Here is a 23,034-nt window from a genome sequence, read left to right on the forward strand (position 1 = left end):
TCAAATCAAGCTAAAGCCACACCAAGATTGTTCTCCTGTAGGGATCCGGCAAGCATTCCCGGTCTTTTGACATGGGAGGTCCCCCCGTAAGATAGTGGTGGATTTGGAAATTCTGCATTTCGAAAATCTCGTATAAATCGAGGAACTGGAACTGAAAGCAGACTATTACGAGCTACAGCAAATAACGGGGTAAGGTCTGAAATAAAGAGCAACTACGAAAGAGAATCACTAAAACACAGAATGCCATACAATCAATCAGAATACAGGAAAGCCGTTGTATAGCAATAGAGCATTTTTTCCGTGTTACATAGCTTCATCTAAACACAAGGGGGGCTGGAAGAATTGGCGACAGTTATATTGTGCAAACCCTCGACTGTGTCTCGGGTTTGCATAATTTTCGAGAATTCTCCCAACCCCCCAAGTGTTTAGATGAGGTTATGTAAACACAGGAAAAGTGCTCTATTGCTTTTAAAAAATATTTCTCAAAACTACGCACGTATCTAAAACGTGAAAACCGTGTATACACTCTCATCTAAACACACCTATCGACCAATGCGAGCGCGCGTAGTATCTCACTTATTTAATAATCGACGTTATTGCATCTAATCTTCCCATCATGCTCCGCGCGTATGCCGCATTGGTTGTGTTTAACCACTGTATTTTCTATGGCATGGTATAAAGTAGTTATGCAACGCCCTCTCGAGGAAACCTGTGATTATTCTCTATTTTCTCCTCACGATGTTAACTCAAAGTGAGTCTTGCAAATTACGAGAATTGAGAGACTTATCACCAAGTAACCTCATTCCAATGAAAGAGAAACAGTACGACCCTGGAAACTAGATTGATGACAAAGGAAACGATGATATATATATTCCCAAAATCTCCTCACTGGTTTCAAATGAAACGCACGGATACCACAAAGGAGAAATTGCTATAGAGCTTTTCCAATAACGTGGCCAGCAGCCATGCAAATTTATTGGGACAAAAGAAAGTGTTTACATAAGAAAAGAGTTCAACTCCCACAGAATTGGTTTGGTACACCAACATGGCCACCATTTCATTGTTTTGGAACACCAATATAGCTGCCGTGACGTCATGTGAAAATACCATAAAAGGTGCAATTATTTGAGTTAACTTCACTCTATCAAATACAAGCATACACACTGAACTTTTGATACAATACAATATTTTATTAATTCCTTCAACTAATCAGCCATATGTCATTTTATTTAATTAATAGCCGTCATTCTTGATGAGCGAGTTCAAATGTCCTAAAAACCCTGAAACAGAGATTACAGGCTCTTCCACAACACTAAGAATAAGCGTCAAGGGCTTCGGACGGAAAAAACGAAGAAAATACGATAATGTATCGAAGATATCACGAACTTAAGCTAATCAATAAAAACTCTTTATTTCGAACACGAATGTAACGCGTGTGTCAAAGCATCATATTTTATGTCTTGTCTATAAAGATTCTCTAAAATAAACCTAAAGCAAAGGAAACAAATAACGAAAGAAAAGCTAAATGAATATCACCTATTATCCGTACATTTTCGGTTGCCGTTAAGCGATAATGTATTTTTTGTTTGGTTATAACCAATTTCTTTGGGTCTAACAATGATGGATAAAAATGGATGGATAAAAATTCACTTTTATCATAAACTAGACATAATTTATTGTATGTCACCGTTCATCAATTTATTCCGTTCTGAGCCGTTCTGGCCAGGTTATTTTGTTCGAAAGTTGTTTAAGGCTATCCCAGGATTAAAAGGTAGCCTAACGATTGAGTTTTTTTTTTGATACAAAAATGTGTTTAACTGCTTATGTTTTGAGTAGTTTGAGATTTTTCAAGCCCAAAACTAAAGAACAAACAATGTAAACAGAAATCTCACCGGAAAGTTGAAACTAAAATCAAATTTCTCGCTAAACCTGGGTTACCTGAATATGATCTCGCTTTGTATATCATAAAAAATTGAGTAAATTTTGTCATAGCATTATTGACTATACTGTATACATACATGGCCATCCTTAAGCGAGCTGTGTCACAATATTTTTTTGCCACGAGGAAAATCTTTCGCTTACAGACAAAAAAATTGTATTTGCGTTACTACGAGTCTGAGCTAGGGCGCTTGCTATAATTCCATAAAAATTTTAGCTTAAAACAATTCAAGCTTGTCAATTCATATACACTTAAATCTCCGTCAGACAGAGGCTATATAATATAAATCAGGACGATCATTTAGGAATACGATCTATAACGGTCGGCTTTAGGTAACGAAGGGCGAAGTACGCTCGGGGTTTTTTATCGGGAAATTTCCAATCATGTTTCTAGCTGACGTCATCTCCGATTGGAGACAAACGACAGCCGGAAATACGTTCGCAGGCTAATGGCGACTTGGGCGGAGACAATGTTTAATGACCTGGCGGGACTTTCGCTGAACTACTTGCGGGACACTAATAAAGCGTGAGAAAGATGTTCCTTGGTGCGTCCTAGCTAACCTCCCAGAATCCTAAACAACAGGGTCCTAGAAGACTTCACTGACATAAGCCGAAAATGTCGACAGTTACAAACGTACTGAACCCTTTACTAACCAATGCCCATCGTTCATGACCCACAAAAATACATTCCCACGGAAGGAAAGGGTTTAAAATTTTGATATCCGGGTAAAAGCAGCTAAAGATTACCATATTGTACTTTGTCGTTTACTTAGAGTCGTGATCGGCTTGATCTCGGCCACGCGGAAGTCCGAGTTACGCCGAATAGCTTGAGCCGGAAATACAACCTCACTTCCGTTGTTAAAAATTTTGCTTCCGCTTCCACTTCGCTCGATGACTGTTCCAAAGGAAACTCGCCTCAGGTCTCCCGATCCAAACTTCCCTTTACTTCTCCTTCTGCAAGACTTCAGGCCAGTCCAACTCTCGTGACCGCTGTCATAACTTGCAACGTCACTTCCGCTGAGAGAGGGATTACTTCCGATTGATGACCGACTTGACGCGCTGTGGTAATCACTTCCGTCCGAGGCCAGACTTCCTCTGCTGTGCCAGCGTTTTGTTTTCAGTGGCTTTTCCATGGGTATCTCCAAATGGTCGGATTCGTCAGAGGAGTCAGACAGAAAAGCATGCTGGGAAAGCTTGAAGTCCTGTATGCTGTTGTTAAGGCTGAGGAGTTGTTCTAGTAACTCCATATCTTGTCTCCTTAAAGAGTTCTGAACAAGGGAACAGAGGAGAAGAACATTGACTACTTCGCAGGAAACCAAAAAATCTAACCATAAAAACTAACATTTACGTAGAAAATATAACTTACTCTAGTGCCCATTTTAACGAGCATCTCGCGCTGAATATCATTAGAAACTTCAAGAATAAATAAGATTACAACGATTTAGCCAAAAAGAAAGCTTGCTTCGAAAGCGTGTCGGATTTACAGCATCTTTCTTCTTCCACGCACGACATCTCTTCCCTCGCGCGTTATCGTCTGTTACTGGCCATTAAAACGTCACCAGGAAAATGGAGACTAAACATTTTATCAGGCAACGCTTTGTGCGTCAAACCTCCGTGACTTTATCCACGAAACGTGCTTTGGTACTAATGCGTTTAATTTCCAAAGTATGTTACCATTTGTCGCTTGCTTGCTTCAAGATTAAACCAAGATTTGTATATCAGTTGAATTGACTCTATAATGCCGGTCGTAAGCAATGTAAGACAAAAGCGAACATCCGAGAAATCCAGTGCAGTACTTAACTGAAATAACTCAAATTACACCCTTAAGTGTTTCCACAAACAAGACCTCCTTTTGCGCAATAAAAGGATTTGAATGTCGACAGAACATCCTGATTTTGTTCAAGAACGTGACTGACGAACAATATGTTCAATTTTTAAAATATGCAGTTTGTTTGCCTTTGGATTGAGATCAATATTATAAGGCACCTGACTTGGTTCAGTACTGTTTACCTTGAGACAACGAACAACAAAAGTGAAAATTTGAAGAATCTCTTCGTAAGGGCCCCGGATTCTCAGAATAAGTGCTTAAAACGAACCGTTTTCGCATTAATTTTGTCGCTTTCACTTTATTTTTTGAATTCTAAACGAAAAGTGAGCCAAAATTATATTTCTTTGAAATAACGCCGAAAAAATAGGTAAAAACGACGTTATACTGAAAAAGTTAATATTTTGTAAGAGAAAACTGTTCAATCTTCCGGCCGATCAACTTCTAACTCCGACAACAAACAAACTTAGTCTTTTAGACTGGAGGTATGGCAAAATATGCTACCATAATTTATTGTTTCCGTAAAAAAGTTCGTGTTCGTCGTTATCAGCTTGCCGTCTGTTTTGGTACAACTGAGAAAAAAAATTTGTTCCCAATAAAAAAATTGCAGTGCATTTTGAAAACTGTACACTTCATGTAAAAGACGTATTCGCAAAAAAGCTTTCTTTGTTGCTGATTGTGACCGTTTTTACCATTGAAAAAAAAGCCGACAACATTTCCGGATAAATTTGAAAACGCAGCTTTATTTCTACGGTAAGAACTACCGTCCACACTAACCCGAACCGAAAACGCAGCTTTTCGAAAACGATCTTCAAACCGGAGGACTTTGAAATCGTCGGCTTTGCGTTCAAGTGTGGACGGAAAACATTTGGAAAACGGAGCTTTTCGAAAACGACACGACGTTACGATAATCATACGATTTCACGCCCGAGCCTGCCCCAACCACAAACCCAAACCGCGGGCTGGATATTGTTGCGTTTTCAAATTTCTCCGGCATAGTGTGTATAGAAAACATATGATGCGTTTTCAGGGTTAAAACGCCGTTTTCAAATTTCTTCGGCGCAGTGTGAACGAGGCTTTACTCACAAGTTTGTGGCGTGCGTAAACGATTAACTTTCGTTCAATTTATGATTCAAAACCCTTAGAGATATTTAGCAAGACCGCCAATTTTCATTCGAGGCTTTACGCATGCGAAAACAAAAGACTGAACGCGAAATAAGTTCACACTTACGAGGCAAAAAAAAAAAATGACTCGAGACAAAGAATGCAGCGAGTGAATTCAATAGAAAATTACGACCATTGTGTTCCTCTTGCATTTCGGCGAAACCAGAGAAATTAAAAAATGGTAGATGACGACAAAGTGCGTACGTCAACAGAAAACTAGAAGTTGGGAAAAAAGAAAATGTTTTGAAGCAATCAAAATGTTTTTCTTTTTCATGTACTGTAGTGATAATACTGGCTAAAGGCGATATTTCAGTCAACGACACACATATGGTAAAGTATTTTGCTAGTGCAAGTCAATTCTCATCATTTCACACGCAAAGAAACTTCGAAGGTACTCAACACCGTTGCTTAAGATCAGTTAACGGAAACAAGGTCACTTTGTACTCACCATTTCGACTCGAAGTTTTGCAAGAGACACATCTAACGAGCTCTTTCGTCGATTAAGTTTGCTCATATCTTGATCAGTGCTTTGGGGAAGTTTGCCACCGGACCCTTCTTTTCTAGGCAAACTGGCCATCGATTGAGCTTTCACAAGCCTTGGCTTGACTTGAACACAGGCCGGCTTCAGATTTACCTTAAGCACACTTCGTTTGACCTCGGGATTGTCTGGTTCTTCCTGTGTTGCCATTTCGCTTTCAGATTCGTCGTTCTGCTCGCTTGTAAGCTCGTAACTGCCACAAACGTAACCAGTTCGGAGATTGCGTTCTTCATTCTCGAAAAACTTTTCATCTAAACACGTCTCACTTCGCCATTGTTCTGCTCTGTCGTTAGAAACCTGTCGCCAGTCTAATACGGTAAGTATCTCACTTGTTGGTCGAACGAAAATCTGCCTGCGCCGAGTCGTGGCCGCAGCCATGTTCACCAACGTAACACCTACAAATTTTCGGGACAAATGAAGACCCTTCGTCTGTGAAAGACTTGCGATCTCATCGGAGCTTGGACGGAAATGAAACCAAAAGGTGTGACTTGATTTATTTTAAGAGAACAATCGAGCATTGAGTTCATTGACTTGCGAAGATTCTTTTGTTCTAAAAACCGCACTCCGCGGCAACAATGAATGAAAAGAGTTTTACAAAACAAACTGCAAACTGTGTGGGGAAACAAATCCAACTGGCATTTCAAACCGCTTAAGAAAACCTTTCCTCAGAAGAGTAATAAAAAGACACAAGATTTGAGACAATAAAAATTCAATTTGACACGAACCAAACCCGTTTAGTGGTCCGGTAGCTGATTCGTTTTGCACCTTAGCGCGAAATGTTTTTGATGGGACGAACGCATTCCTCTAATTTCTTTTTCATTACCAAGAACAAACACTATTTAGTCAGCAGGTTTCAAGGTGCTGTGTTTAAACGGAGCAGTTTTACATATGAATAGCGTTTCGTGACAAATTCTTTTTTTAATCCTTCCTTAACAAAATTAAAAACAAAATTTGCCAACCACGCGACAAAGCGAGATTTTGTTGCTGAGTGGTTAGGAATTGGTGATTGTTTATTTTAGTCCAGCATCAATTGCTGCTAATTGTGGTTCCACCTTGTTGAGCTCATTTGCCAATAATTCAAAATATGCTTTTCAAAGAACAATCAATCAGTTTCAGAACGACAAATTTAAAGATCATTTAAAGGAGCTACGCCACGGTTTGTTCATCTTGAAAAGTTTAGACTAAATTTTTCAACTTCGTGGTTTGTAATCCGTGTTAAATAACCTTCTCCGTCCTCAACCATCCTTGTTCCTTTATGGTTTCTTATCGTATCTTTGGTGTTTTTCTATCTTAGTAGACTACTATTTTCAGGTTTCCTTCAATTTAAAGATAATTTTGTATGTGGCCGAAATATCTCAAAATAATACAATGACCGATCTCCTTAACACAGAAACATTATACAGTTCAACATCTATTAAACGGCCACCCTGGGGAAAATGAATAGTGGCCATTTAAAGGGGGCTGGCCGTTTAATAGAGGTAAAACAATAGAAAAGCCCTCAACGGGATATTGATTACTGGCCGCCTAAGAGTGGTGGCCGTTTAATAGGTGGCCGCTTAACAGGGGTTGGACGGTATTGATACATACAGTGAAAATAGAATTAAATGTTTCTTCTGTAAACTGCCTACAGAGTTAAACAGTTCATTCAATGAAAAGTCAATTAAATTGCGACCCCTCTGAGGACCTGAGCGATAAAAGTGTGAATGGGGAAACAAAACGGGAGGACTTTACTTTTCGCGATGTTATTTCAAGGCGAATCGATAATAAAGACGGCTGATTGGTTCTGTGAAGCTCGTTTTGTAAATACACACGAGAAGACTGCGATATGTTTTAATTTTTTGGGTCTATACACAGTGCGCTGCGCAAGGGATTCACAAACCAAAGCTACGTTCATTTCCAGCCTACGGTTGGTAAAAGAAAAGTCTGCATACGAGCCAAGTGGCCCATCAAGCCGGAGCTTATCCCGGTTTCAGTAGCATGAAGTGACTAGGAGCATTTCTACTTCCCCCCGGTTGGGACGCTGGTCCATCGCAGGGCTACTCCCAGCAATAAATTCTCTGGTACCCATTTATAGACCTGGGTGGAGAGAGGCACTGTGAGAGTAAAGTGTCTTGCCATGTCACAATCCAATGTCCTCGGCCAGGGTTGAATCTCGGACCGCCAGCGTTTTAACCATGAGGCCACCGCGCCTCTCCAGCCTACGGTTGACCACTTGCAAATTTTTCTTGCCAATGGAATAGCAACCTCGAACTTCCTCACAGCAACTCGTTGTATCATCTAATTATTTACTTGTGTCCTTTTCTTATGAAGATGTTTTCTGTTCGGCTGAACGAAGCAACACAGAACACTGAGAACTTTATAGTTCTGATAACCCAATTCATGGCGGATGGCCTTCTCACCTACTTATGTAATACATTCTGCGCCTACTTCTCGATCTATGAATAGAGCTTCGATGATGTCGGACAGGTGTCGGCAAAAAGTTCGTAATCTCTTTTTCAACTTTTTGTGTGATCCCGCGTGATAACGTTAACAACTCGCACGACCTGCGCGTTTCGCACGCGCGTGGATATGTTAGGGAAAAAAATATACTGAAAATACGAATTTAAACAAGAAATGCCTGTGGCGAAACGAAGGATGGGAAAAAGTCTGCCATTCTTCAGCGCCTGTACTACAAACCAAGAGGACATCGAAGAGGCTCGCTCTCGGCTTGAAACCTGTAGTAGTGGAGACTTGGCTGCCATGCCTGTTGAGAAAATTCGTTCACATAGCATATCACACTGCTGATTTGGGGAGCTTTAGAAAACCACGACGGCATCGAAAACGGGTACGTGGCTAAACAAAACGATTTACAAGCACTACAATGGTTCTGTACGTGCAAACTGAAAGGGTGACAAATATTTCTTGTTCTTGGTCGAAAATAAACGTTGCCTTTATATTTTAATCTCAAGAATAGAGTGAAAATCAATATATATTCTGAATTGATGCAGATAATCAAGAGACTCCTAGGTGAAACAAAAATTTAAAATTTCATAACCGATGTTGTCCTCCGTGGCGCAAGGACCCTAACAGGAGAGGTCCATAGGTACTTCATTTATATGGGGACGCGTATTTGCCCCAGTACCCTGTTGGATACAAGACAATTAAGTACTCAAAAGGAAAGCAGTGGCGTTTTAAAAGTCCTTTGTTGATGGGACTTTGAGATGATAAATAAGCCGACCAAACTCAGTCTCTTGCGCATATATTTGGTACATTAATTTTCAGGGGTGGTAGAAAGATGACCTTTCTCTCGATCAAAAATGTGTGTTATGCAAATTGTTTCCACTATAAGATGTTATTTACCTTTTGCAAATAAGATGCACCAAAGAATAAGAGACATCAGCCAATCTCTTACAAACCGGAAGTATATTGGTTATATATTGGGCGAGCTTAATCTCTCGTCCCGTCTGCTTGCATGCGTAACTGATAGGTCACGAATAAAAGATCGGAGCTGTATGACTGACTACAATTTTATCAAAGTGAAGCATTTGGACCTTTTAATGGAGTATTTTTTTGCATTACATTGCTATCTAAGCAGAGAAACTAAAGAAAAATAAATTGATTAATTAAACTGAAAAATAAGAAACTATATATAGAAATATTCGAATGACGTAATATGTCTTGTGTCTTTACTTGTACGCAATTGTAACCTTTTTTATAGTTCATGATGTAATGTGCGACAATGTTTCTATAAAAAGGTCACGCATCTCACGAAATCGTAAAAGAAAGCTACACGGAATACATGGCCACTGCTGTCTGTAGTACAGGAGCCATAAGCGGTGGTATCGCCGCGGCTGTAAATGACTCCTCTGAAGAGGATGAAGTTGTAGACAACATCAAATACACGGTTTGTGGAATTCTTGCTTCTCCACTCTTCGACAAGAAGGCCATTCAGCAAAGATCGCTCAAGGTAAGAATAATACCGTGACCTTTCCAAAAAAGCTTTAGTGAATCCCCTGCAGTGCTTAAATCGCTGGCATTCACCTTTGTACGGAGTATTTAAATAATTAAAAATTCCTTAAGTTACTGGAAACGATAGGAAGAAAGAGGTATGAGTTCATCAAACCAGAGAATATCGACAGAAATGGCGTTTCGCAACAAGTGTAAGTTGACATAATATTTTCTATTGTTGACCTAGATTTGCAAATGGCCAACCAGAAGCCGTGCCTATACTGTCCTGATATCCTGCGATATCAAGACATTGACCTGATTAGTGCGCCGTGCACTATGCGAGTTTGTATTTTAGCAGACGATTTTTTTAGCTGATCAAACTGCTTTTGACAGATACATCTTCGAGATTGCAATCTAAAATTTGATGAGAGAGTACGTCTCCATTTGACCATCCTAAGTCGCTAAGCGACTAACCATCTTTAAATATCCTCAGTCTTCTATGTTCTTTTTAAAGTTGTCAGAAGCCTACTGCTTGTTATGGCAGAACAGCCGTACAGGAGACGTTTATGGACGTCAGGGCTCAAAAGCCAAGATAGGTGGGGCAGTTTGTGCAGTTCTCCTCGATCTGATAGCCATGGGAAAGATTGGGATCGAGTATGAAAAGAAGAAATTTTTGTTTGTAAATTACACTGACATATGGGTACAGGTGAGTCGGACTGTTTTTAACATGCAGACAGGAAGGACTTAGGGAACAATTGCCATTATTACCTTGCTAGCTCCGCCTAGCAGGCAATGTGAATCAAATCCTAAGCTTTGATTGGCTACCCGAGAGGACAAGATCCAGCTATCCAAATTGCTCGGGGCTACCCGCTGGTTCCCGCAAGAAAATGGTGTTTTTAAGATACAGACAGACAGACAGACAGACAGACAAACAGACCGACAGACAGACAAACAGACCGAAAGGCAACCGTCCGCGCGAAATAAAATTAAGAACTGCCACCTGTAAAGACGACTGCAATATTTTTAGTTAAAGTAGGAGTCTCTTGAGAGTCACTCTGAAAACTATGCTTTGATTTTGTATAGCAGTGATTTGCGCCCCTTCTCTCGACCCTTTTATTGTTTATATCGCATTCGATAACCTTCCTCAGGAACTTGATTTTATATTAACTTAAAAAAAAATAGCGAAAACATTTTTTGAAACTGGTTCCTCTCGTACAGTCAAACCTTGATTATCCTTACTGTTTCAAACGATTTGTGAAAGTGTTGTTTCACGATTAAATGTTGCTTTTTTTAAACAGTTTCGTTCTTCATTAATATTCATATTTTCGATTATCCGGACTATTTCGTCTAGTCCCAACGAGTCCGGATAATCGAGGTTCGGCTGTACTGCACAATATTCGTATTCTCGATATAGCTTGCAACTGAGTCTAATGCAGGGAGTCTTTTCAAATACAAATAAAATTAATCTCTTTTTACTGATATTCCCCCACATGAGCCTCCATTGCAAGCTAGTTGCAGTCGAAAACCGAGAATACGAATATTGCCTCAGTTCAGCAGCATCTATAATTGATTTTAGTGGAATTCATTAGAAAATAATTGAGCATTTAGTGTTTCGTTCATGGCGCTCTTCTTGTCGCAGGTGAATGATCTGTCTCCGACAGGAACGTTCCTGGACAAAGCCTTGTTCACTAAAATGGCGGCGGAGAGAAAAAAAGGCTACAAACAGAAGCTAGTAGCCTGGATCCGAGACTGCATCACTGCCTGGGATTACGAGAACAATGTGGCTTCCGTCTGTCTTGACAGCTTGGTAAAGCAAGGAATCCTGGGAAAGGAACGCAAAATGGCGGGACTCAAGACTGACTATCCCACGAAAAACCCAGGTGAATCTATTTAATAAAAACTATGAATTTGGAAGTGTTCTCTAATATGAAAATTGCGTGAGCGCTCGCAAAACTTCGAAAGCCATTATATGTTAGAATGGCGTCTTAATAATTTCTTAATAGTGTTCCTTCAGTTTGTAAACTCTGATCGCGGGTTTCAGGTGACCGAAGCCGGAAAGTCTTAGGCTCGTTTTCCGCCGCTCTTTCGAGTCCGGCCAAACTAGGTCCCTGTCGAGTCTCCGACGATAAGGAGCGTGGGTTCTTCTCCCGAGCAGCGGCTGGCAATCGAGCCTGGAGAAGTCTTGGTAAAGACTGGTTTATAAGAGTAGTGGTCCAAATGGTGATGCCATGGAAATTACGTCGTTATCTTGTAGATAGAAGAGTGCAATCTTTAACGTATATTAAAAAAGAATATGAAACGTACGAGTTTTGGCCCAAAGTTTCTAGGGGGAAAAAAAGCTTTCGTTTTCTTGATACCCGCGTGTATTTCTGATTAATTTCACATCAGGTGTTCCGCCCGGTACATACTTTCTCTAATTTTCTTATCAGTTGATAACAAATTACTATATTTAGAGAGGAAGCCACATCAGCTTTAGTAGCTGAGAAAAACCCTCGGAGCAAGGCGAGAACCAGAAACAAACTCAATCCACATATGGCACCGGGCCGAAATCAAACCCGGGCCACGTTGCTGGTAGGAGGCGAGCGCTCTCACCACTGCGCCATCCTTTCTCCCCCAAATTATAACTACTGAAGCATTTGACTCCAGAATTGAGACTTGATTCTTTTGTGTTTCAGAACCCAAGAAAACCCTGTCCTGTGAGATACGAAAGATTGCTCTTGAAGGAGCGAAGCCAGATTCTTACATGAGAACACTGCTGACAATTCTCAGAGCTGTAGATAACTTTTATTCTTTTGTTGATCCTTTCCTTGAGAGGCACTTCACAAGCAAAGAATATAAAGGAGCTAAAGCTGCCATTAAGAAGGTTGTTATGTATAATAATTTATAAACTATGTAAAGCTTCAGAAACTTCTCGAGGAAGCGAAATTGAAGCCAATTTCAAAGACGATTAAACAGCTCAATGAGTAGCCAATCAGACTATGCGTTTACCTTATAGTTGGCCAGAGGGTTATGCTTAACTTGACATTTACTATCGATTTACTAATTTAGGTTTTTTCACGTGTTAGTTTTGGTCTAGTTTATGGCAGTAATATAAGTCAGTTAATCGAATAAGCTGTAATAAAAAGCATTGTTATTACTTTATAATTATGACTATGTGACCACATAACCATATAATGACCTCCCCCTCCGTACCCCGTTGAGTTCCGATGAACTCTCTTAATCCTCATCGTCCGTTTCCTATCATTTGTATCAGTATAAAATGTTTGAATTATTTTGGTGACTTATATATTTAACCGTATTTGGCTGGTTGGTCTGTATGAGAAAGTCTTGACTTTAACTTTTCATGAAAAAAGAACAGAAGGCAATGCTTGAGTTCTGCTTTTTTTCTCAAGTATTTTGCTGCTCAGACTCAGCACAGAACATTCGTCGGGTTAATGCCAGTTCTTCTCCAGGGGGACGCGATCTCTCGGTAGTGCTGCTTCGTGCTTCTGACGGTTTCAGGGTGTTGTACATTTGCTTGAAAGCTTCCTTAAACTGCGTGTTAAACACACCGTATATGATCGGATTCCAAAAACTACTCGAAAACATCATATAATAAACAATGATGTAGACGAAACGCGGAGCTGCAAGATCGATTATTTGCAAAATCCCGACAGCACAGACTGGTGTCCAACAGAGGACATAGACGCAAACAACAGCAACAAAGACTTCGATAATCTTCGTTTCTCTTTTCGCTGTTGTTGTGTTAATGTGTGGATTACTATGAATCTCCGACTGAATGTGATTTTGAATCTGACGGGAGCTTCGCCTTACGAACTTAAAGATGGCGAAATAACAGCAGATAATAATTATCATGGTTGTTAAGATTGAAATTGTGAGTAAGAATACGACGAAGGAGATGTCGTTCACATTCCAGCCCATTGTGCAATCGTTGAATTTATTGCTGTATTCGATCGTTCCCCAGCCATACAGCGGCGGGCTACAGACGATTAAAGGAACGATCCACGAAAAAGCGATGATCAAATAAGTTGTTTCACGGTCTGAAAAATACTTCACATACAAATTCCTTTTGACGATACTGAAATAGCGGTTAATGGCAATTCCTGCCATTGTTTGAAGCGAGGCTGTCCCAAAGACTAGTTCCGAGAAGCCAACAAGCCTGCAAGCCACGTGACCTAATGGCCACTGTCCACTGTACATGCTCGCGATCCAAAATGGCAGGTGCAACGTTGCCATGGAGATGTCTGTCCACGCGAGATTCTCTACTAGCATATTAGTTATCGTGTTGAGACGCGGAGTTCTGTGAATGGCGATCACAACTAATGAGTTTCCAACGATGCAGGCGACGCATATCAAAACTGCGATCGTTACCTCGATACCAAGTTGTAATGGAGAGCGTCCGAGGGGATCCTGTCCTTTTTCCAAGGCGTGGCTGACATTCTTGGCTTTAAGTTCTGCCTCGTTCATCGCTTTAATGGCAGACACGAAAGCTAACTGAAGCAAACGAAAAATTAAAAAGAGTGTTAATTCTTAATAAAAATTATTGAGGAGAACAAAGCCACTGGATATTCGAGGCCACCTCATCTAAAAGTTATCTCCAGATCAGACCGTGTTTCGTTCCTAAATTAAAGTTTAATCTACCAACAAAACACCATCTCGAGTGTTTGTTTTTTTAAAGCTCGTTTTGTTGTGATCGTGAAATGGAATGACAAGCCATGAAAGAATACAAAGTGCCCATAAGGATTTCGTCGCAGAAAGACTTTCAGCAGCCTGGAGCTAGTGTTTACAATAAAAACTTGTCTGAGCGTACGTCCAACACGATTGCCAATTCGTGACAAAATTTTATACGTTAAAATGCCACATAAAAGGGTTTTAATTAATTTAACTCATTTTAATATAGTTTATAAAAGGACGAGAAACATACTGAAGCAATACTTACCCTTAAGCTAAACGTCTTACGCAACGAAGGTGTGTTTGGTCAATGGAGGTTAAGCCTACTGTACCGTTTCTTTTTCATCCACACAAAAAGTTAAAACAACCGATGTAGGTTGTATAGTTTAACATCCCTTTGGCAAAGCTTTGTTGACATTACACAACAAAGAAGGCTAGCAGTTTTGGAGCCTGTAGCTGTCATTACTGACGTGTGTTCCACATGATCGCCAGTTCGTGAGAATTTTTTACATATTAAAAAGCCAGGTAAAAGGGTTTTAATTAACCCCACCGAAATATAGTTTATAAAAGGATAAGAAACATATTGAAACAACACTTACCCTTTAGCTAAACGTCTTTTGTTTGCACCAAAGATGTATCTGGTCGAGTTAGGTTAATCCCACTAGTCCTACTGTTTCCTTTTCATCCACGCAAAAGGTTAAAATAACTGATGCAGCTTGTAAAATTTAACATCCCTTTGGCAAAGTTTTGTTGACATTACACAACAAAGAAGGCTAAAAGGTTTGGAGCCTGTGGCTGTCATTATTGTGCGAAGCCTTTATGAAGGCCCGGATGAAGGACAGCTTCGATTCTGTCATCTCCTAAGTTATTACAAAAAAACTTTCATAACCTATGTGTTATCATCTGTTATCATGATGTACAATAAAGGATTGCCTCATTCATAAATCTGTTATTTCTTAAGCGAGTGTGCTAATGAATTTACTTCGTACAGCAAAACTCAAATGATGAAATGATCGATTCCCCTAACTCGTCCTTAAAAGCACATACAAAGCAAGTTTAAAATACAGTTGAGAGAATATATTGTCCATTTTTCTTAACACCTGCCAAATCAATTAGCAGAGAAATTTTTTTAAGGAAATCATTATAAGAAATGTCAAGAACCCACTAAAAGTAGTGCTTGTTCTGCCTAAGCTGCAAATAACTACAATAAAAAGGGTTTATTTGATTTCAGTGAGCTGTTTTTAAAATGCAGTTTCACTAAAAATGGTCGAGGGGAAAAAGTGCCCTCGGTTGCCAACGATTCCGTCCATGAGTTGAAATATGTTCTGGCTCAAGCTTAAATTGTTACAAGAATTGAATCAGAAATTATACATGCATAAAAAAGGTTGCAGAATCAATATACTAAAACAATCTATTGATAAAAGCATCATTTATTAAATAAAGTGATGTTTACTAATCATTGTTAGGCCTTTAATTAAAATCCACCGAGGTTAGCATTGTTTTTCTTTTCTTTTTACTTTTTTTTTGTATTTGTCGCATCGAAACTGCTCTGTTATACTCGAGTATTTCCCAATTATTCCACGAGCGCGCATTGAATATGAGATGATAGATAGCCAGCGCCGAGTTGGTTATAAACATCTCTTATTATATAAACACCAGTGAAATACCAGGATTTTTCCTTTTACTAAAAAATCATATCTTCATCGCGCGCAGTGAAGATACTATTTTTATCCTTCACACTGTGAAGATATCATTCCTTTTTGATAACATTTTTCTTTTGTCCCTTTAACTACACTTAAATTTGTTGATGTATGATCAAAACATCTTCGGATCTTCTTCGGTCGTCTTCGACAAGCTTCGGGAAATGTTCGGAAATGTTCGGAAGTGTTCGTCTGGCCTTCGGAACAATTTTGGAAAATCTTCGGAAAGTGGTCGGAAATGTTCGGAAATCGTCAAAAACGTCGTCATTAGTATGTTAACAAAATAAACAGAATATTACTTGCCCGCTTGTGGATACGAATTTTATCTTCTCGTGTCCAACTCAATATCTCACGAGTGAGCGCAGCGAACTCGTGAGATATCGAGTTGAACACTCGAAGATAAAATTCGTATCCACGCGCGGGCATGTAATATCCTCTATATATCCAACAAGCGCGAGTGGGATAACTGTTTTATTAAAAACGCCCGCAAAAGATAGACAACCAAAATAAAATAAAAATAAAACGCCCCCCAATAATTACGCGAACGCTTGCCATATTAATTTTGTAGAACATGGTATAATGGCTCATAACCCATGATGGCTAAGCCAATGAAAACTCTTAAATTGCATTATCCAGTGATTCAGTTTTCAGTGAAATTAAAGATTGCCTAGTGTGTCTCGATCAGTTTCTTGAGAAAGACATGTCAAGTTTGCTTACATGACTGTTATTCAAATGGAACTAAAGCGAATGAGCCGGCTGCTGACAAATTAGTCAGCGGTCACTCGATTGCATCAGTTTTTTGCACATGGTGGATTTCTGAAGTAACTGTATATCTTCTCTGTTTCTATCGTCGTCAAAATGCCAATCGGCTGTAGATTTTACAAACACAAGTACCCAGAAATTGACGATGTCGTTATGGTGAACGTGCGAAGCATCGCCGAGATGGGGGCTTACGTGAATTTGTTAGAATACAACAACATCGAGGGAATGATACTTCTGAGCGAATTGTCAAGAAGACGTATTCGTTCAATCAACAAACTGATCAGGGTTGGAAGGAACGAATGTGTGGTGGTAATTCGTGTAGATAAAGACAAAGGTTTGTGGATGTTTTTGCTAAAAACCATGATTCATAAATTATGCTGCCGCCATTTTGATTCGTTGGGGCATGCGTATTGCTAAGCGTACACGTAAAGAATCGATAACATCATAAACTTATTACACGGTTGATACGGCTAAGATGCAGTTGCTACTTAGTTTATATGAACTTAGCACGGGTGAAAGGGGTCAAAGGGACCAGTTTTTTCTGAGCCATAGCAAAAAACCAGTGTGAACATTATTGGCCTTTGAAATTACTACAAAAGCCACTTCATTTTAGCGGTATGTAGAACCCCTGTTAATTGGAGACAATAAATAAACTAAATAAATAAATAAATGGGACAAAATTTAAGCTTGTATGAAAATTCCAGATGGTCAGGGACTGACTGGTTGGGTCTCCACATGTATTTACAAAGCATGGTGGAGCTCTCAAGACAATCCATCCAGTTGCAGCAAGGAGGATTTGAACATTTGAGGATTTAATTTTTTACTTGCAGTACAGTACCCTTACCACAAGATTATGCTGTATCCACTCTGTTTATTTAAGTTTAATCAAAACATGGTTGGAGGTCTTTTCAGCCATAACAGCTGATTTAGGGTGCATTCCTTTGGGATGATTTGGATCAGGATCAGTATAGCGGCACTTGTCCACCGCTAGCTGGACCGCACAAAATCCATCAATAGACACAACGTATTTCACACCAAACTTCTTTAGGAACGCCTTCTGTATTGTTGTATCGTATCGTGAAACTAAAAACAATTGATTTACAAAATTAGGGACAAGCAAATAGCTTCAGAAATATTCCAGGTAAATCAGACTTACATTATTGCCGGATCTGGCGAGAGTTGACATCAATAAAACCTTTCCTTCCTTAGGTATGACTAACAGGCAATAAGAAGTAATTTCTTTCCTTCGGAGCACGAGTGCTTGTGAAAACTGATCAAAGGTCCTTTTTTCCTAAATTATATTGAATTACACAATAGATGTCTAGTGCAACATGCGTTCGGTATGGAAACGTGAGACAACTTAAGAACGCGTGATGAGCCACCTAGTGTGACTTTAAAGATTAAACCAAATCAAATAAGGGATTTAAACTCGTGCTATAGGGGCACTTACAATCAGTGATCTAACATCATTCAGATTATGGCACATCAAAGGAACTGATGATTCGTGACCAGAGTGGATTCATCACTTCCTGTGATATACCATAATCTGAATGATCTTGGATCACTGATCCAGGTCCAGATCAACTTAAAGGAATGTACCCTTATGGTAGCTATCCTCTTAAAATTTTAAGGAATAAAGCTAAGGCTGGAAATATTAATTTATACATGTACATGTTATCAAATTATGGTGATGCTAAAGATAAGGTTAAATTATCCCTCCGATGTGTTTTACTGTACAGTTCTGAAAAATGTATGTATCAGTTAGAATAGCTCATTTATCAGCCTGACTTTTAAATAATTTATTCAATTCTTGGCAGGATACATTGACTTGTCGAAAAGAAGAGTGTCACCAGAGGAAATCAAGAAATGTGAAGAAAAATATACAAAAGCAAAAACTGTAAATATGCCATTATTATTTTTTATGAAATCAATAATTTGAATAAGGGTTTTTAATATTCTTATGACACTGGAGAAAATGTTCACTGTAACTTCTTATGAGGGGTAGTGAGGTGGGGGGAGTACATGTTTAAAGGGATTGTGCACCATAGGTTGATGAAAATAACAGTCCAGACCTAGAGTCATAAGTTCAAGTTGTGACCCTTGTATTCAGTGTGAAGTAATTAGAATGCAGTTACTGGAAAATGTTGTTTAAAACTTACTTTTGACATAATAAACAATAATCTGCTCTGTTGCTGGAGCTAACTGATTAAGTCTGTTTGCAAGCCAAGTGGTCTATCAGGCTGGTGTTTATTGCAGTATCAGTAGCATGAAGTGACCAGCAGTATTTCTACTCCCCCCTGGATGGGATGCTAGTCCATTGCAGGGTTTCCCTCCGGCATAACGGCATAAAGCTTGCTGGTACCCATTTATACACCTGGGTGGAGAGAGAGGCACTGTGAAAGTGAAGTGTCTTGCCCAAGAACGCATCACAACGTCCCCAGCCAGGGCTCGGACCCAGACCACTCAATCTGGAGGTGAACGCACTAACCATGAGGTCACTGGGCCTCCACTGTTGCTGGAGCTACTCCTGCAATTGTCACTCACCCGGTCTTGAAACATTTGATCTTTCATAACTTATTCTGTCTTTATCTATTTCTTCAGGTGTACAGTATTTTGAGACACTGTGCTGAGATCTTGGGATATGAAACAGACACACAGTTGGAAGAACTGTATGAGAAGACTGCCTGGTACTTTGATGAAAAGTACAAGTCACCTGGGAGTTCATTTGATGTGTTCAAATTAGCAGTGGGGTGAGAAATTTAAGAGATTTATCAAGAAAATTACGGTGTTTACAGTGGAACCCCACATTATGGCCACCACGTCATTGCGGCCACCTCGTTATTACGGCCACTTTGTTCTGGTCTGAACAAAAGCTTAGTCAGTCATTTTCTTATTTAAAGGACCCTTCAATATGGCCACCCCATTAATTCGATCAAATTTTTTGTGGCCTGTTGGTGACCGGATCAACAGGGTTCCACTGCATCTAATGAGTGTAAATTTGTCAAATGTACTACGACCAATCAGGTGGTAGATCATAGGGCAAGGATAATAATAATTATTAAAATTTACCATAAATTTGTTCAACACACATCTGATTGGTGGCACAAATATCATTTTCTATAATAACTCTTTGCTTTGCAATACAGTAACAAATGCAGTTTCTTTCAAGGGAGCCATTTGCATAGTTGAGAAAAAAAAATCTTTAACCTTGGGATTGTTGAAAGTAGTTGACTGCCAGCAAAAATCTTCATTTCCTTGATGGTCTCAACTGTTTACTCTACTGAGTTAGTCATCTGATTCTTTAAAAGAACATGGCAAAATCAGCTGCCTACTGCAACTATGAAGCTGCCAACTTCACAACATTGTGACTTAACTTGTTATTGTTCAATATTTCAGAGATCCAGCTGTGCTAGATGAATTGAATCTTGATGAGAAAACCAAATCCACTCTGCTTTCTAACATCATGAGAAGACTCACGCCACAAGCTGTTAAGATCCGTGCTGATATCGAAGTGTCGTGTTATGCTTATGAAGGCATTGATGCTGTGAAGGATTCACTGCTAGAGGGACTTAAGTGCTCCTCGGAAGATGTTCCTATCAAGGTAAGCATAGATCTGTAGGATCTACACTAGGATGACACTAACAATTTTCTATGTTAACTTTTTTCAATTTATATTTTCTTTTGAACCTTTATATCGTTTGAAGCGTCACGCATCAACCAGGGAGAACAATTTCTTTTGTTTTGTTCATCCTAAGCATTTGGCAAGAAGAAATATGTGTTACCTGCTGGCCAGGAGGTCCATGTTGCTTAAAACTGTGCCCAAGGTCTTAAATACGTGTGGCCTCGGGCCATACTCAAGACTGAGGGCAGAGTTTTCCCCAATACCCATTCACCAGGGCGAGCAAATAACATGGTTATTTTTCTCTATGGTATTGCTTTGAAAGCAACTTTTGTGTTGAATTTTAATTAAAGCGGTCCAGTTCAAATCTGGCATATGAATGAATTTGACTTTTCAAGTACAAAAAGCTATTGGAATCCATAACTGTTTGACTCTGTGTTAAATGTTTACATTTTACATTGTTTTTCGGCATAACAAAAAGCTTGAAAAGTTGCAAAAATTGGAAACTTTGGAATGATTTCTAATCGGGGCCTGGATGGGAAATCCAGACCACTGGAGGGTGCGATCAGCCAATCAGATTCAAGGATTTAAGATTCCAGACTGTTGAGAAGCTGAAGAAAAAAAAAAAGAATATTATTAACTAGAAATATTGTCTTGATGTAGTGATATTATGAGAAATACTTTCTGACAATATTGACGATGTGGAATCTTATGTGATTTTGTTTTTCAGATAAATTTGATAGCTGCTCCACTGTATGTGATAACGACAACCACCTTGGATCGTGATGATGGACTCAAGGGTTTGACAAATGCTGTAGATGCCATTAGAACCACCATCAAGAAATATAAAGGAGATTTTAATGAAAAGGCTGCTGTAAGTTCCTAACAACTCGCAATATCATTTTAAATTCTGCAGTTTTGTCCAAATTTTAATATTCTTGGCAAGTTTCAAGATTTAAATTGGATGTAAACTTACAGTGCAGTTTAGAAGTAAGCAAATGATACCCAACTATAATAGTGACAACAAGTTTAGTTAGTAGTTACTTTTCAGATTTTTCTCTCCTGCTGAAAACAGGGCAAAAATTGTGCAAAATGGAAACTGAAATTCATCAAACCAATTTAGCGTGCCACCTTTCCCTTATCTACACGAGGGGCACTTTCCAGTGATGAATGGAGCAGCATTTTCTGGAATTTCCAGAAAAGAGGACTACCTCGTGAGGTATACCCAAATTGTCAAAAATTTCTTACCAAGAATTTCCATTTCATTTGATTCTCCTCACACAATTTTCGAATGGTACCATTTTGGAATGGTTTACTCTTTGGAAATTTGATAATTTTTTTACCTTCTGAAAATTTCCCCAGGAAGTTTCAGGTCCATTTGTCACCATTTTGAAATTTTCAAAAATTTTTAGTTGAATGGAGCATCCATGGTAGTGACTTAGCTCTTCTCTCTCATCACAATGATATGTGATCCCCTCTCCCAGCAAAAAGACCACTAACTAACCTCCAAGTTGATAGAATATTGGCTGTACCTTTAGCACATTTTTTTCCTTTATTTTTTCTAGCCCAAGGTGGTCACAGAGAGTGATGAAGCTGAACTTGCCAAGCAGATGGAAAGATTAGAAAGAGAAAATGCCGAGGTTGATGGTGATGATGACAACCCTGATGAGGAGGAAATATCAGAAGATATTAAAAATCTTTAAATATCCATCAAGAGTTTTACCTTAAATGCTACCAACCAGTATGTCTGTGTGTGAATATTGGTCGAGTTGCATGAACCCCTTAAAAATATGATGACCCATATTTTCACATGGTTGTGCCATAACTGCAACAGTTCTTTCTCTTTTATCATTTCCTACTGGACTCGGGCCATCCATTTATGGATAGGAGTGCATTGTTGTTTCTACTTTAGTTAGAGTCCCGTTATGAACTGTTCCCATATGGAAAGGTGCAAGTGCAGTCCAGTTTTCAAAATGAATGACTCAGTAGCCATGACAACAAAAAACAAGATAGGTTATTAATTCAACTCAGATAGAACTTTCAGATTTCTGTTGCTTTCAATGTCGTTTGCATTGCTTGTATGATCTACTTCCCCGCCTCCTTTTGGGGAAATAAGGACAGTTTTTGATCAACTAGTTTCTGATTCTCATGCTCACTACAAACATTTGCACTCTAGTATAGTGCAGTTAGGAGACTTGCTGTTGCTAAGCAACTTTTGTGGCTGACATTGCAATCTTGGTCAATCATCACAGACAGGAATTTTGCCCTCACGAAACAATAATTATCTGTCTCTCAAATACTTTGTTAGAGTAATGCCATCTGTAGTTTTCCAGCAACCTCTAGGAGACTGCAATCCTTCTTGTACAACTGCTGCAACCAGAAACACGTAATCTCAGCAGGCAAATAGATTGTGTAAAAAAGCAGAGCATTTTTGTTAAAATTTTGAATTATATAGTCAATGGGAATTGGCTGAAAAAAACTGAAGTTAAATGTTTTTGTTTTGTGATGTGCTTTTGCTTCTTGTGGCACTAAATTACCTAGCTAGGTGCAGACTTTCTGTTCAGTGACTAATCAAATTACAGGATAGTTTTCAAAATAAATAGAGAACTCATTAAAGCTATTTGAAGTGCAGTTTTCTGAATCTGGGCTCAGCTAATCATGAATAGTAGTAACACTACTGCTGGATTAGGGTTGACCTACTTTTTAAACGCTGATCTCCGGTGTGGGATGCTAGTCCATTGTAGGGTTATTCTCCACCAAAATTTTTTAAATTGTTGGTAGCCTTTCTTACACCTGGGTGGGGTGAGCCACTGTGAGAGTAATTAGTATTGTCCAAGAACACAATGACATGAGGGCTAGGGCTTGAAACTTGGACTGCAGTTGACCAGTT

At 39.2% G+C, this 23,034-nt stretch overlaps 4 protein-coding genes across 4 annotated transcripts; 2 read left to right on the forward strand and 2 right to left on the reverse strand.

The window, feature by feature from the left end:
• Window positions 1-1,169: 1,169 nt before the first annotated feature.
• Window positions 1,170-6,282, reverse strand: LOC110067686 (uncharacterized). The gene is made up of 2 exons (XM_020775051.2): window positions 5,376-6,282; window positions 1,170-3,206 (listed from the first exon to the last, which is right to left on the reverse strand). The coding sequence occupies exons 1-2, from the start codon at window positions 5,841-5,843 to the stop codon at window positions 2,682-2,684; spliced, it is 993 nt and encodes a 330-aa protein (XP_020630710.2). The 5' UTR covers window positions 5,844-6,282; the 3' UTR covers window positions 1,170-2,681.
• Window positions 6,283-9,187: 2,905 nt separating this feature from the next.
• Window positions 9,188-12,536, forward strand: LOC110067697 (uncharacterized). The gene is made up of 4 exons (XM_020775059.2): window positions 9,188-9,411; window positions 9,907-10,098; window positions 11,032-11,272; window positions 12,068-12,536. Exons 1-4 carry the CDS (start codon window positions 9,244-9,246, stop codon window positions 12,277-12,279), a joined length of 813 nt encoding a protein of 270 aa, XP_020630718.2. The 5' UTR covers window positions 9,188-9,243; the 3' UTR covers window positions 12,280-12,536.
• Window positions 12,466-14,924, reverse strand: LOC110067696 (melatonin receptor type 1A-like). The gene is made up of 2 exons (XM_020775058.2): window positions 14,663-14,924; window positions 12,466-13,886 (listed from the first exon to the last, which is right to left on the reverse strand). Exon 2 carries the CDS (start codon window positions 13,857-13,859, stop codon window positions 12,780-12,782), a length of 1,080 nt encoding a protein of 359 aa, XP_020630717.2. The 5' UTR covers window positions 13,860-13,886; window positions 14,663-14,924; the 3' UTR covers window positions 12,466-12,779.
• Window positions 14,925-16,518: 1,594 nt separating this feature from the next.
• Window positions 16,519-22,764, forward strand: LOC110067625 (eukaryotic translation initiation factor 2 subunit 1-like). The gene is made up of 6 exons (XM_089280033.1): window positions 16,519-16,859; window positions 18,343-18,422; window positions 19,127-19,275; window positions 19,922-20,126; window positions 20,875-21,018; window positions 21,710-22,764. Exons 1-6 carry the CDS (start codon window positions 16,622-16,624, stop codon window positions 21,845-21,847), a joined length of 954 nt encoding a protein of 317 aa, XP_089136159.1. The 5' UTR covers window positions 16,519-16,621; the 3' UTR covers window positions 21,848-22,764.
• The last annotated feature ends 270 nt before the right edge of the window (window positions 22,765-23,034 follow it).

Source organism: Orbicella faveolata, unplaced genomic scaffold (genome assembly GCF_042242905.1).
Source record: "Orbicella faveolata isolate gen_17 unplaced genomic scaffold, um_ofav_v1 contig_47, whole genome shotgun sequence".
NCBI lineage: Eukaryota > Metazoa > Cnidaria > Anthozoa > Scleractinia > Merulinidae > Orbicella > Orbicella faveolata.